We start from the raw sequence: 13,788 nt of genomic DNA, 5'->3' as shown, positions 1-13,788 counted from the left end.
TCCAGCCTGAGGAGGGAGGGAGGGATCAGGGGCTGTCAGCTGTGAGTCAGAAATGAATGAGGCATTTCTTCTTACCCTTTTGCTGGATGTTGCTGTACCTGTGAGGGCACCCTGGCCACCAGTGCCTGGGATCTCTGCAAACCTCAGGTGGGGAGCCCTGGCACGCCAGCAGCCCAACAGCATCATAGCCCGTGGGGTTCAGCCTTCCCCGTGGGGCAGGGGGGGCTGAGGGGCACCTGCCAGACTGCTCCCTCCTGGCTCCTGGGCCAAGAAAGCTGGGGCAGGGCCAGAGGGACAGGCATTGCCACCGCATCCCCACCTGCAATGAGAGCTGGACAGTGTTGTCCTGCAAACCAGGGGAGTCCCTGCCACAGGGCAGAGCTGGAGCTGTCCCATGGCTGCCCAGGGATGGGGGCACCGTGGAGGCACCACGTTTTTGGAGAAGCATCTTCCTCCCTGACTTTCAGGGCTTTCTACTCAACCCAGTCAGGAACCTGAGGAGCAAAACCCCACAGGGACACCCACAGACAGGGAACAACCCCTCTGGGCCATGCTCAGAGTAGGGAGAGGGGATGGGCTCAAAGATGTTAAGCCCAGCAGGTAGAAGCAGGAGTGCAAGTCCTTAGGGATACCTGGAGATAAGCATCTTCCCATCCTGTAGGATGGCAGGAGAGCCTGAGGACTTGCAGCAGGGGGGAGCTGGACCCCCAGATCAAGGCACCCCAAGGTGTTGTAGGCCATCTGTTCTCCATGTCCAGCACTGGAGATGAGTCCCATGCTGCTGGACTCAGACCCAGAAACAGGTACTGCCAAACCCCTCATCAGAGTGAGAGCATTAATTGCTATTAGGGAGAGAGGTAAAATGCCTGGGGTCTGATCCTCCTGCAGCTGCAGCTGTAACCTGCTCCCCAAAGTACAGGAGGAGACCAAAATCCATCATTAAATAGCAAATTGGTGGATTGTCCAGAATGGCTCCAAAGGGCGAACAGTTGACAGCACCAACCCAGCCAGTACAAATGATTTTGCACACAAATTCATTGCATAAAGACAGCAGGAGATCTGCCACGTTGCTTTGTGGGGCCATGCGGGGCTGGCTGCCACCTCCATCTCCCTGCCTTTCACGCACAACTACTCTGACAGCATCTTCGTGTGAAAGATGGGGAGAAAAACTATGTGGGCCTGACTGTAGGAAGTTGTCTCAAGTTCAGACAACTGAAAAAAAAGCTGTAGCTCCAATGATGACAAATGACATCAGTAGAAGAGGATCCTGTACACACTATCAAGGCAGATGCATGAAATAATGACTCTGGATAAACAAAATCCAAAGTCAATGGAAATAAAACGCAGGCTGTGCTGAACTGAAACCTCATCAACCCAACAGAGCAACAGATGCTGTTTTTCACGCTGACACAAGTTTAGGTGCATCTGTGGAAGCTGACGTTAAAACAAAACACTCTGTGTGTGTGTGTGTGTGTGTGTGTGTCTGTGTGGGGAGGGGGGCCAGGAAGAGACACCCCAGCCCCAAAAGATTTAGTGACAGTGCGAACCTGGCTGGTGCAAACATCCATCCAGGCCTAGAGGAGGGTGGCTTTGCAGAGCTGTGCAGGTGGCACCAGGAGATAAGGACACCAGAAGGCAAATTTTCAAGGCATTTCAAACCCACTGAAGATACTCTGCAAGAGAGCAAGCGCGTTGAAGGACATGTCCTGCTGCGTGACAGTTCACAGGAGATCAGACCCGGTTTGACTCTCCAGCACGCCTCCTTGGGGCTTCCACAAGGGAGCTCACCTGGGATTTTGAATACCACCCAGAGGCTCCCAGGAAGGGGGGTGCTTGGGAAAGGACCTGTCTTCATGCATCAGCTCAGCATCCTGTGAATCTGCGTACCAGACATTTCCTCTTTGCTTTCTCTCTTCCTCTCTCCTCTTCCCTCTCAGGGAATTACCCCGAGCAGAAGAGCAGATCTCCCACCCCCCTGCTCTTTACAGGAAGGGAAAAGCACATCCATCTCAGGAACGGCCCGGCTGCTCCGCAGAGCCTTGCAAGCTGGAGGCCGGTTGGCCGCGCCAGCAAAGACTTAATGGTAATGGTATGGCTTGTGCAAGGCGCCTGCTGACCGTATATGGCTCCAGGCAGCTGCAGCTTCTCAGACCCCGTGCATCCTGGCACGGGGAGCTGGCAAGGCAGGGCTCCCCCCACCCCGTCGGGGACCCCGCTCCAGCCCCGCGGGCTGTTATCAGGCGCAAGGTCCCAGGCTGTTGTCAGGCGCAAGGACCACGGGCTTGGATCTGTGTCTGGCTTCAAAAGCATTTTAAAGCATTGCCTTTCCCAGGTCTGTGGTGCTTAACCGGGGCCAGCAGCCAGCAGTGTCCCCGGGAGCACTGAACGGATGTTTCCTTGGAAAAGTGTGGGCTAGTTCTGCAGAAATCCAGCTGATAGCTGGGTAGCAGTTTGCAGGCTGGCCCCAGGGGTGTTGCAATCATTGGGCCTAGCAGCATGTCATCGTGTCCTGAAATCTAAGGGCACATGCCTGTGAAGGGGGTCCCCTTTCCCTTCTTCTTCAGACGAGGCCGGGGAAGCTGAGCCCTATGGCTCTGCCACACTGAGGTCTCCCAGGAGCAGGGGACCCCCTCCACCTCCCAGCACCCCTCTGGAATGGGCAAGGAGAGCCCCTCCACGGTGCCTGCATGCTCTGGGGGACGAGGGCTCCCCATCTCAAGTCCCAGCCCACAGCACTGCGAGCAATAACTTTTAGTCCAGTTCCAGACCGAACTGAGGTGCAGAAAACAAAAGTGAACTTACGACAGAATTTTTTGCTTTTTCTCCTCCTTGAGATTGAGAAAAGAATGAGTTTGCTCCATTTTCTGCCATTAAGTCTTTCATGCGGCCTTTCCTTCCCTTTGATCAAGTCTATTTAGAAATGGAAAACGCTCCTTCCAGAGGAAATATGCAAATGAGTTGAAATGAATTCCCTTGGGAAAAGCCAGGCTTGAACCTACCAGCACGCTCATAACCGAAGAGTGCTTTGGAAAGCAGGAAAGGACCTAGTGCCAGGATTCCAGCTCCATCCTCTGCAGCTGGGGCTACTTTGTCCTCTCACATGGTCCCGGGAGATGCCACAATTAATGAGCACTGAAATTTCCCTGGTTGCAACCGCATGAAGCGCACTGCCAGCTGGCCGTGTCACCTTCCCCTCACTCCTGGGGACCTGAGCACCCGAGACTTGCTGAATGTTTGGGAAAGTGAAGGCGTTTGCTGGGAGAGGTTTCTGTGTGCTCTGGTTACCATGGTACCCCAAGGTGCACAACCCAGTTTGCCCGTGGCTCAGTCTCATCTCCGCTGGCTCCATCCTCAGACCTGCTCAACCGGAGCAGTCGTGGTCGGAGCCGAGCACTGTGCCAACCACCAGCCCTGCTGGAAAGAGTGTGGCTTGTGGTGTTTCTGCACATGATAATTTAGCTTCCCACAGCGGATCTCTGAAGGAGGAGGCAGCGGAGGAACCCCTCCAAGCAGGAAAGCATCACCTCTCCCAGCACAGGCAGATGGTGCCTTGTGAACATCCTACCACGGGCTCAGCACCACCAGAGGAAGGTCTCACACTCATCCACCTGCCTGCAAAAAGACCCAGTGGAAGAGCTAACCCACGCCACGCAGCATCTTCCAAATCCCTTGGCATCCCTACTCAAAGTGGCACCTTTTCTTCTTCTAGCTCTGATATCGACCCTGCAAGAGGCAGGACAGCCAGGACGTGGTGATTCTCCTCCGCTTGAGTCGATGGCTCATCTGACCCGGCACGAACTTCCCCGCCGTGCAGTTTGCCAGCTGGGCTTTGCTCCTACCCGATCGAGCTGGCCTGGGGGGACCCTTCCCTCCCTTCCAGCACCGTTTGGGGACATGTGCTTCCCTTCCCCAGCAAAACCTTCCCAAGCCACCCCCACAGGGGGGCTGACAGTCCAAGGGGGGCTTTCCAGCCACCCTGCCCGTCCAGCGCACATGGGGTGTGAGTTCCCCCCCCGCCCCGCTCTGCAGACCCCTTCCGCGCCGGCACAGCCAGGACACGGCACAGCTCCGCCAGCAAAGCCACAACCCCACGCCCAGGCTGGTGTGGGGTGGGTTAATATTTTCCCCGTTACCTCACACTGGCCTCTGCTCCTATGGAAAAAACAAGCCATCTGGTAATAATATTTCTCTAATAGCTGTCTGGGTCTGTGGGAAAGCTTGGCTCGGCTTCTTAGGAAAGATGAGAGGGTTGAGCGAGAGGGGAGGTTGCGGATGCGGCGTGGGAGCTGGAGGAGAGGAGATAATGCTTTTGGGCTCCTTTTTCTGGCCCCCCCAGCTCTCGCCGGGATGCTTTCCTCATGGGGGTGCTGCAGGATGCTGGGACGTCACACACTGGGGATACCGGGAGGGCCCTCCCTGCATGCCTCTGGGGACAAGAGCCCCACCATGGACGCTTGAAGGCAAACAAAGCAAAACTCACTTTCAGGTTTCTTCTTTTTTTTTTTTTTTTTTTTTTTTCCCCTTTTCTCCGGGGAAAATGTACACTTTACACTCAGAAAATAGAAACAGGCCAAAGCGTAGGCTTTTCAGGGTTAGGAGCATTGTGGTTTGGGGATAAAACCAGCCCAGCCCAGAAAGATCGACAACACCTGCATTATTCTCCTGTTCTCGGAGAAAACAAAACTGAGAGGAGGTGGCCTGGTTTTCTGACAAAGCTAGAGAAGAAATGGTGGGAGGTATTGATGCCTGAGAATCACGGCTTGCTAGCTCCTGGCCCAGCCCTTGGCAAGCAACCGTGCTTTGCCACGGCCAGCCCGTGTGGTGTCAGCAGCACCCCAGGACGTGCCACCCCCAGCCCTGGGGACACCGCTGCCAGGACAGGGGACAGAGCACCCGCCTCTCCCATGCAGCCTCCAGTGGAGCACGTCCAGCAGGCATGGCATGAAAATTGGGTGGAAAAACACGCGCTAACCCCGCTGGTAGCTGGGCGGAGAGTATTTTCCATTTCTCTGCAATAAAATGCGTCGTTTGGGCGATTCCCAGGGAGTGGAGCCTGCTCGCCAGGCTGGCCACATCTTCCTGGGGAAGGGAGGCACCGGGTGCTCGAGGAACAGCCGAGCAGCCGCCAGACACAGCCCTGGCTCCAGTGGGGGGGACTGGAAGCCCTGGCTCCCACCCAGCCCCGCACCGGAGGGTGGCACAGGGCTCCCCTGCCCTGTGGTTTGCAGAAGCCCGGCCGGCCTTCATCACCAAATTGCAAAGAGATGAGCTATCCGGGTAGAAAAATTGCTTTTCCCCCACCGTGGATTACAGCATCACTTCCAAGCCCCCCCCTCTCCGCACCCGTGCGGATGCTCGGCAGCTTGTTGGTGCCCAGGACTGGTCCCGGCGAGCCCCGGGTGGAAGGGGTGACACGAGGCTGGCAGCGCTCCCCATCCCCTCCTGAAGCCACACCGCAAAACTCCCGATGCCCACGGGGTGCCGTGCTTCTCCTTTCACCCCTCGCCTCTTTTCCACCTGCTTGTCTCGTCTTTCAAGCTGCAGTGGTGCTCATCTCTTCTGCAGAGCCAGGAGACCATCCCTAATTGCTCTTATCTCATTACCTCCTGCTCTCAAGTTCCCTCCACTCCCCAGAACATGCCTTCATTTTCCCTCAGTGTAGGCAGCAAGCCCCAAAGCTCTAGGAAGTGCAGAAGTTGTTGGACACCCTCTAGATAACGTCCCTCGGCTGGCTTCAGGGCACGGTGCAGCGCAGAGCCAGCGCGACCCCTTTCCATGCTTTTCCAGGGGGAAGATCCACCCCAACAGAGGAGCTTGCATGTGTCTGGCAGACTCCTTGAGGTCCCTGTTAGCCTCTTCCCAGACTGTTTCTGCTCCCAGTTTTTTCAGCACGCACCATTTGTACTCATCATTTTTACCACTCTAGCAGCCATCACAGCTTCTGGGGTGGCTGTGCCCTTGGAGAGCAGCCCTAGGATGCAGCAAGGCTTGCAGCTGAGCTCTCTTTGTACCAGAGCCAGATCCGGCCGGCAGCTTTTTCCTAGAAGATTTAAACAAGTCAGCTACCCTTCCTGACAAGGACACCTTCCCAGCCCACTCCAAGCAGTACCAAGCATCCTCTTTGGATCTTTAGCAGACAACGAAGAGCAAATGTAAACCAGCTAGCCATTTTGCTGTCCTCAAGCCTATTTCCCCTGCTCCGTGCTGAGATAGGAGCGATGATGCTGAGCTGGAGGAGAAGCAGGGAGGCCGGCTGTCCCTCTGGGGCACTTGCTGAGGAAGAGCAGCACTCTTTGGGGGCCAGCCCTTGGTTCTGCAGCCACGCACCCTTGCCTGGGAGAGCTCTAGCACAGCCCCCTTGCAAAGGACCAGGAGCAGCCACCTCCTAAAAGATACCAGGCCACCAAGCTGGCCAGGGGGGCTGGAGCACAAGGCGCACAAGGAGAGGCTGAACTGCTCCATCCTGGAGCAGAAGCAGGGCTTACAGAGAAGACAACAGACCAGAGGCCGCCAGCACAAGCTGCAGCAAGGGAAATCCCAGCAGGTCATAAAGATAAGCGTCTCTCCTTCACTGCTATATTTTTTAGAGGAACAGCCAAAGGTAAAGAGGCTGCTTCAAATCTCCAAACATGCACCCTCTCAAGAGGAAGACACCGACCACTGCAGCCAGCTGCCCTGCAGCAGAGGGCTGGAGACAGTGGGGAGGGATGTGGGGCATCTGCAGCCCTTCGCGCCTTCACAGGGGCACCGATGCATCCTGCAAGAGGAAAAGCCCGTGCATGCAGGTGAAGGATGCGGCTGGTTAATATCATTCCACATCCACCCCTCCAGCCTGGGCAAGGATTCAAGCCCTGTGGGTGGGCAGGCAGCAGTATTTGGGGTCACTGAGCTCCTAGCTCCACTAGCTCCTTCCCCGGGGCTGTTCCCACCCTGGGCTGTCTCTGTCTCTGGCAGCATCTCCCAGCACTGTGCAAGGGTGCACGGCCATGCAAGGTGCTCGTGGATGGCTCGTGGCTTGCAGGGAGGTGGGGAAGGAGCCCTGAGCTAGGCTGGCCCGTGTTTCCCAGCGCGTTGGTCTCGGTGACACTCCGCTTTGGGAAGGTCTCCACAGGGCTGCTGCCCCGAGGAATGGGACAGGAGCGGAGAGAGGGGTTTTTCTTTAAACCAAAGCACAGAACCAGCTGCTGGGGCAGAAGGAACCCAGAAAACCTGTTTTTTAGTGAAAAGTGGGTGTCAGGCCTGGAGCTGCACGTTGAAGGTGGCTTTGTGGCTTGTCTGAGCCAGGCAGCGAGCCGGGCTGGCTGCTGGCACCCCGGGCACCGACACACAGGTAGCAGCGTGAATCTTCAGTCCCCAGCAAGCATTGCCATTGCTGTGTCCCCACATCCAAAATAAAGAGATTCGTGAAGGAGAGCAGGAGCAAAATGACTCTTTTTTTTCAGTCAAATTCCCATCTCAGGCAAGATAACAGTGTGCTTTTAAGGATGACGCCAGCTGACTTTTTTACCACAGAAGATCCCTGGCTTTCTGCAAGTTGGCTTTTCCTCCTGGAGGTGCTCTGGGGTTCAGCTGCGGGATGGGGTGGGAATGAGCACCTTTCAGCCAGTGGGCCCATAATGCTGGCTACGAGCTGACTGAGACCTTCCCAACTGGTGCCACAGGCTGACACCTCTGTACAGGACCGGTACGATCAGCCGTGGGGCTGGGCCCCCAGCAAACGGGGTGCCAGGGATGGCACAGACAAGGAGAGGACGACTTCCCACTTGGAGGCACTTGGGGCAAACACCAGCGCCCACACAGGTTTGGGGCCAGTGCGCCCTGGATTTAGCATGGGTGAAAAGCAGGCTCCCACAGTAATGTTTGGGCTCGGCCCGCTGCCGAAACCCAGAGGGGCTGCCTGCCTGCCCGCAGCCTCTGCGCAGGGCCAAACAGGAGCAGGGGTGACACACATTGTGGAAAATACAACTCCAAATGGAGAAAAAGGTCGAAATGGGCATTTTTGCCTTTATTTCCCCATGGGGCAGAGGTCTGGGCAGGCAGCTCTGGCTTCTGCTGGCTGCCTGGCTGTGTTTCAGCCCCGGGGCTGGACCGGCGGGGGATGGAGACCCCCTCTGCATCGAAGCAACGTGCAGAGCTGTGGGTAAAGCCGGCGGCTCTGCTTCTGATCATCACAGAGTGATACCCCCGCCTGGATTTACCCAAGGGCATGGGGATAGGTGGGCATGGGGGGCCACTGCCAGGGCTGCTGGCGTGGCAGGGAGAAGTAACACTCTGGCATCTCTTCTTGTGTGAGAAATGAAACATCCAAGCGAAAACACGTGCCCCGATGTGGACCAAAAATAGCACTGGGTCTGATCCTAGGTCTGGGGCTGGCATGTGGCAGCCTGACGGGGGGGGGGGGGTGGGGAGCAGTTTGAGAGCTGCTGTTGTGCAGGGCTGGATGGGCAGCACATACACCCCGTCTGAATTGTTGGCAGCCCCCGCCGTGGGCTGCTCCCGTCTGGGGGCCTGGTAGTGACTCACGCTTGCTATAAACAGATCTCCCGACAGATAATGAATCCCGGCCCGTTGCCGCCGTTGGGGAAAGCTCTGGATTTTTTTCGCAGTGCTCCCCCCGGCTCCTCGTCCCTCTCCCCTTCTCCTCCTGGCAGCCCCGCTCCTGCGCGGGACGATTTTCCTGACGCTGAGCGGATGAGGCCCTTTTTCCAGCCGGTCGTGGTTTGTTTCGCGGGCTGCGTGGGCTGCGTTTCCCCATTTAACCCTCCCGAGGGGGACAGAGGCTTCTGCACCACTGGACCGCCCCACAGCATCCCACCACCCTCCCCAAGCCACGGCTGTGCCGCACGCGCACCCTCTGGGGACCCCCTTTTTGCTCTCCCCTTGTTAACCACGGAGGGTACCTCAAGCAAGAAAAGCTTTTATTGCGATTACACAAATAAGCCACGAAATACATCGCAAAGCGGCCGGGGGCGGGGAGCAAGGGGTGATACAGAAGCGCAGAGAAGGGCGGTGGGGAAATGCTTGCTTGCAGAAGCAGGTACCGCTGCACGCTGGGCTGCAAGCTGCTGTCCTCCGGCTCCCCGGTCCCGCCGCTGCCCCACACCACAGCTGAGGGAGCAGGGTCTGCGCAGCCATGGGCAGGGGAATTCGGGCAGCCGGCCCGAAGGGTGCCACGGAGGAAAAGGGCGAAGTTCATGGGAAAGCCGTCAGCATTTTCGGGGGAGGTTCAAGCGTCAACCACTGGCACCATGGCCGCTGCGGCGCTCCGGTCAGGCGGTGAAGGTGTTCCTCCCGTGGGGATCAGGGTCTGGAGAGCTAGGGGGGTTCAATCGAGGGAGATGGTCAGGGCTCAGCTGAGGTTCCAACACCGGTTCCTCCCCCTCCCAGTCCCTTGGGCTACGCAGACACATGGCCCCACACGTCCTGAGCAGCTCTTCAGCGTGATGCCGATACCACCCGCACCCCGAAGGCCGAGCCTGGGAGAGCCATGCCCAGGCTGAGCTCTGCTGCACCAACACAACCCTCGCTTTGCCATTGAAGATTGCACCCGAACGCATCCTACGTGAGGGCCCTGGGCTGCCGGGTGAGCCGAGGTGGTCACCCGGCGTGCTGCCCGTTTGCCTTGTGGGTTCTCCCTGGGTGCTGAGAGCAGCTTTTTGGGAGCTCCAGAGGAGCCGTCCGAACGTATGGAGGCCACGGGCGCTGTGCAGGGACAATGCCTTGACCCGTGCTGCATGCTCTGGGCTGAGCATCGCCCCTGCCCGCCTGCCTGCCTGTCCTCCTCCCCCTCCCTGCCTCTCTCTGCCCCGCAAACGTGGCTGCAAGGATGGCGACCGAGGAGAGCTGGGGCTGCTGGCCCCTACCAGCCCAGGCGGCGAGGTTTGGGGGTGATAGGCAAGGGCGAGAGCATCGAGGGGCTGGAGGTGATGGGCAGGAGCCAGCAGCCGGGAGAGGAGCACTGGGGAAGGGCACACAGCCCTGCCCAACCTCCGCCCGCGAACAGCAGAAAGCCTGCGAATAGGTTTCATGCTTGGGAAAAAATAAAGCCCATCCTGCCCGTCTTCTGGCCGACAAGGAGCCACGGTCACACAGCCCCAGGCTGCCCCAGCACAGAGGGAACGATCATCACAGGCTGAATGTTGCATCCCAGCTACACAAGCACACGAGCAAATATTTTTTTCAGTCCAAACCCCCCTCCCGCCCCTGAGCATTGCTGCATTTTAAGATGCGCTGTGCTGTCCTGGGTGCCTTGAAATTGTTACATTTCAACCTGAGACGTTTGGAGGGGAGATCTACTTGAGGCAGGAAAAGAAATATCAGCATGCAACTGAAAATCTGTTTTAAACACAGAGATGGTGGTTTCTCTGGGGTGTCAGGTTTGCAGCTTTAACTGGCTTTTTATAGGCAGTGAGAAGATACCTCTGCTGAGTATCCCAGGGCAGCATCCCTTGGGAAAACGACAGCACCGGCTGCCAGCAGTAACCTTGGGTCACATCTTTGCAATGTCTGGGTGGGAGCTCTTCCCTGAAAGACCCCCCCCAAAAAAAAAAACAAAACCAAAACCCTTACCACTAAATGAGAGCTTTTGGGTGATCACGTCATGAAGCTATCTTGTTCTCCTTTGCATTGGGAAATCCTGTTGGATTTCCGTTGCGGTTCGACCCTAAACCACACACGGAACCCTGAATTCAGGAGTGATGCTGCTCCATCCCTCCAGCCCACTATCCCTACGCGTTCCGTGCTTGGTCGTGCTGCCAGCTGGCTCGGGGGCCCGCTGCCGCCGTGCTGCCGTGCCCACGCTTCCACAGAGCATCCCACGCCCCAGAGTCTCATCTGAAGCATCCAAACCCAGAGAGGCTCCAGAGCCAAGCAGCCCTTGCCCCCTTTTTGGCCCAGATGTAAACGCTCTTAGACACAGACTTTCCCCCAGGAATAAATAACGCCGCTGAGATGCTGCCCACAGGGAACCCGAACACCACGCTCCGGGAGTGCTTCAAATACCCGAGTCCTCATGCACATCCCGGCTTTCCCTTTCAGGATCAAAGCAGTTCTTTCTAGAAACAGCACGTGTGTTTTAAATCAGCAACAGGCCTCAGTTCCGCATGGGGCTCCATTTTTATCTCGCTCATCTCCTAGCTGTTTTTTCTCCCCATGTGCGGAGCCGACATGAGCATCGTTTCTGGGAAGAGACATCTCTGCGGTTAAACTGCCTAAACACTGCTGTGGGAATCCAGAGCCAGTCTGGTTTTGAACTTGGCTAGATTTAGTCTGCGGGCTGCTTTCTGAACAATCTGGGCTCTCTTGTTCCTCTTTGCAGGACAACTGTGCGGAGGCAGAGCGGGAGGACGGGGGCTGCACATCTGGAGTTGAAGGAGTTGCACATCTGGTACATTCAGTACTTCCTAAAAGTCACTGCCACGTTACCCTTTGGATGGAGGCCTGGGGCTTGATGCATAGCACAGTGGATTAAGATCCACAGCTGCTTCTTTTTTTTTTTTTTTTTTTTTTTTTTGAAGGGAAAGCAAAAATAACCCTCTCAGCAGAGCCCCCCAGCTCCCCGTGATATCTAACAAGGGAGCAGGAGAATTGCACCGAGACCGTGACCTTTCTGCAAGTCATTCCACCCCGAGCTCCGCGCTCGTGCCAGCAGCGGACGCTCCCCGCTGCGAGCTGAGTCAGGGCACACGCCGACCCCCCCGGGGACAGCAAGGACTGGGGACCCTCGGGACCTCTCCAGCAAAGCCTTTTCCTGTTGCGAGCTGCTGAGGCCACCCACGGCCAAAGGAGCTTGCCCGGATGGGCTAGGATGTCTCCGTGAAGGTCCCAGCACTGATGGGACCCTTCCCGTAGTAGGACACGGTGCCAGCCACCTGCAGAGTGGATGTCACCGCTGGTCACTGGGAAAGGGGGGGGGGGGGGGGGGGGGGGGGGGATGCAAACACCCACTCCCTTCTCATCGCCAGCAGTGTGGCTGGTTTTTTGCAAGTGGATGGAGCAGGGGCTGGGAGAAGCCGACAGCCAAATGCTGCCCACGCCCCGGCTGGAGAAGGATGCATGCAAAAAGCTGGTCAAGGGGGACACCTAGTGACCAGCCTGGGGGGGGGGGTCCCCAGGGCCAGGGATTGGGGTACCTCCCTGGGGCTGGGGGCTGCAGCCAGGCAGCGTTAGGGGAGGTGGGCTGCTGGGCTCTCATCTTCTGCAAACGGCGTGAGAAAGGTGTCCGAAAGGGTTTGCGCCGAGCCTGCACCATCCTTCCACCCCTGTGGCCAAGGAGAAAATGAGATTAAGGATTCATCCCTCCCTCAGCACAGAGCGATCCCCCAGAAACCCTACCTCTGCCAGCACTGGAGGGGTGAAATTAAACTTGCTAATGGACCATAAACTTGAAATTAGCATAACTAAAAGCGATTAGCATGAATACATAAAATAACCTGAATTACAAATAAAAGAGAGTTTGAAGAGTCTCCCTGGTTAAAGTCACTTTCCCTTAGGGGAAGCTATCTATTTTTTTCAACCCCATTATGTACTAGATTTGCAAATACAGTCTAGGAAAAAAATGCACATAATAATACTCCAGACACTTATTTTTGGGAGCATGAGCTGGGAAGGACATGCGGGGGAGTGGAGGCCCAAAGGGCTGAGCGCGGTCCTCAGCAGGGCCCGCTCTGATGGGGAGCCAGCACACTCCGGGGGCAGGGGGAGGCATCCGACAAATACTTTCCTGACAGAGCAATGATTTACCACAAAATAACACATTCCCAAAGAGTCTGACTGAGTACCGAGTGAGTTACTTCCAGAAACGTTGAATCATTCTGTCTGCATATAATGCATTGCTCTGAGAGAGAAAAGCATAGCACTAAAGCTAGTCTGTTGGTTGACAGGGACATTCACTTTGTATTGAATATTCACTCCAATATTAGAGATGTGCATGCATTTTTCCCAGTGGCATGGCTGTGGATGCATCACTCGAGCATTTTAAGTTCGCATAAAATGCAAACCCAAGACGTACCACAAGCAAAAAGCAAAACATTGAGGCTCCTTCCAAAGAAACCAGCAAATCTCCTTTTGAGCCATATCAAGGAAATCAAAGATGTGTTTGACACGTTCCTTGTGATTTTGTCGTTATCACTGCTGTCATCAACATATTCCCAGGAGTTGCTGCAGTTTTTTAAACACCCCTTTCTCCAGGCCTAGCTCAAGCCCAGATGATGATGGATAAGCTGCTAGGTTGCCTCTGGAGTTCATAACCCGACACCTAATAGAAGTCATAAAGTTAAAGGCTCGGGTAATGTCAGAAGGAGGGATGCCTCTGCCACGCCGGCACAACCACATCCTTCACTGAGCCCTCTCCTGCAGGATCCTGCCTGATGTTTTCCACAGGCTCCCCTCTTTCCAACCCTACAGCGAAGGGCTCAGCTCCTTCCCGCATCCTCTCAAACCTAAAAGCACAGCGGGGAGAGGCAGAAGGCTGAGCTGTATCTCTCCCTCCACTGAGGAAGGGATTCCTGAGCAATGGGAGGCAAATAAGCATTTGCTTTGTAGGGGTCCAGTATAGATTTATCATTTTTTGCATGTTTGGTTTGAGAAACCCCCAGCTTCATTTGCAGGAGAGCTGGCATGTTCCAGCTAGAGTTGCTTGAGTAGCTTTTTCTGTAATAAATGCTCTCCAGATAGCTAAAACAACAACGAAAAAAGCATCCTGTATCAGAGCAAAGAGCAGAAATGTGATCAGTTTTATACATTGAGGCTCCTTTGCCTCCTGGAGTCCCTTGGGAATACCTCGAGATT

The 13,788-nt window shown here is 56.1% G+C and overlaps 1 protein-coding gene across 23 annotated transcripts in view; it reads right to left on the bottom strand.

Moving 5' to 3' along the window:
* Window positions 1-8,901: 8,901 nt before the first annotated feature.
* Window positions 8,902-13,788, bottom strand: part of PCBP3 (poly(rC) binding protein 3) — a 63,064-nt gene continuing 58,177 nt past the window's right edge. For 18 of the 23 annotated variants that reach the window (XM_033007373.2, XM_033007382.2, XM_033007386.2 and 15 more), the window contains one exon: window positions 8,902-9,315. In XM_033007373.2, the coding sequence (XP_032863264.1) occupies window positions 9,270-9,315 (46 nt within the window). In that variant the 3' untranslated portion in view covers window positions 8,902-9,269. Of the gene's footprint in view, window positions 9,316-12,131; window positions 12,261-13,788 lie in introns of all 23 variants that reach the window. The other 5 variants (XM_033007372.2, XM_033007380.2, XM_033007384.2 and 2 more) reach the window with 1 other exon arrangement.

Source organism: Tyto alba, unplaced genomic scaffold (assembly GCF_018691265.1).
Source record: "Tyto alba isolate M040663 unplaced genomic scaffold, T.alba_DEE_v4.0 Super-Scaffold_7, whole genome shotgun sequence".
NCBI lineage: Eukaryota > Metazoa > Chordata > Aves > Strigiformes > Tytonidae > Tyto > Tyto alba.
The sequence above is the reverse complement of the archived record's forward strand: the minus strand, read 5'-3'. Positions and strand labels throughout refer to the sequence as shown.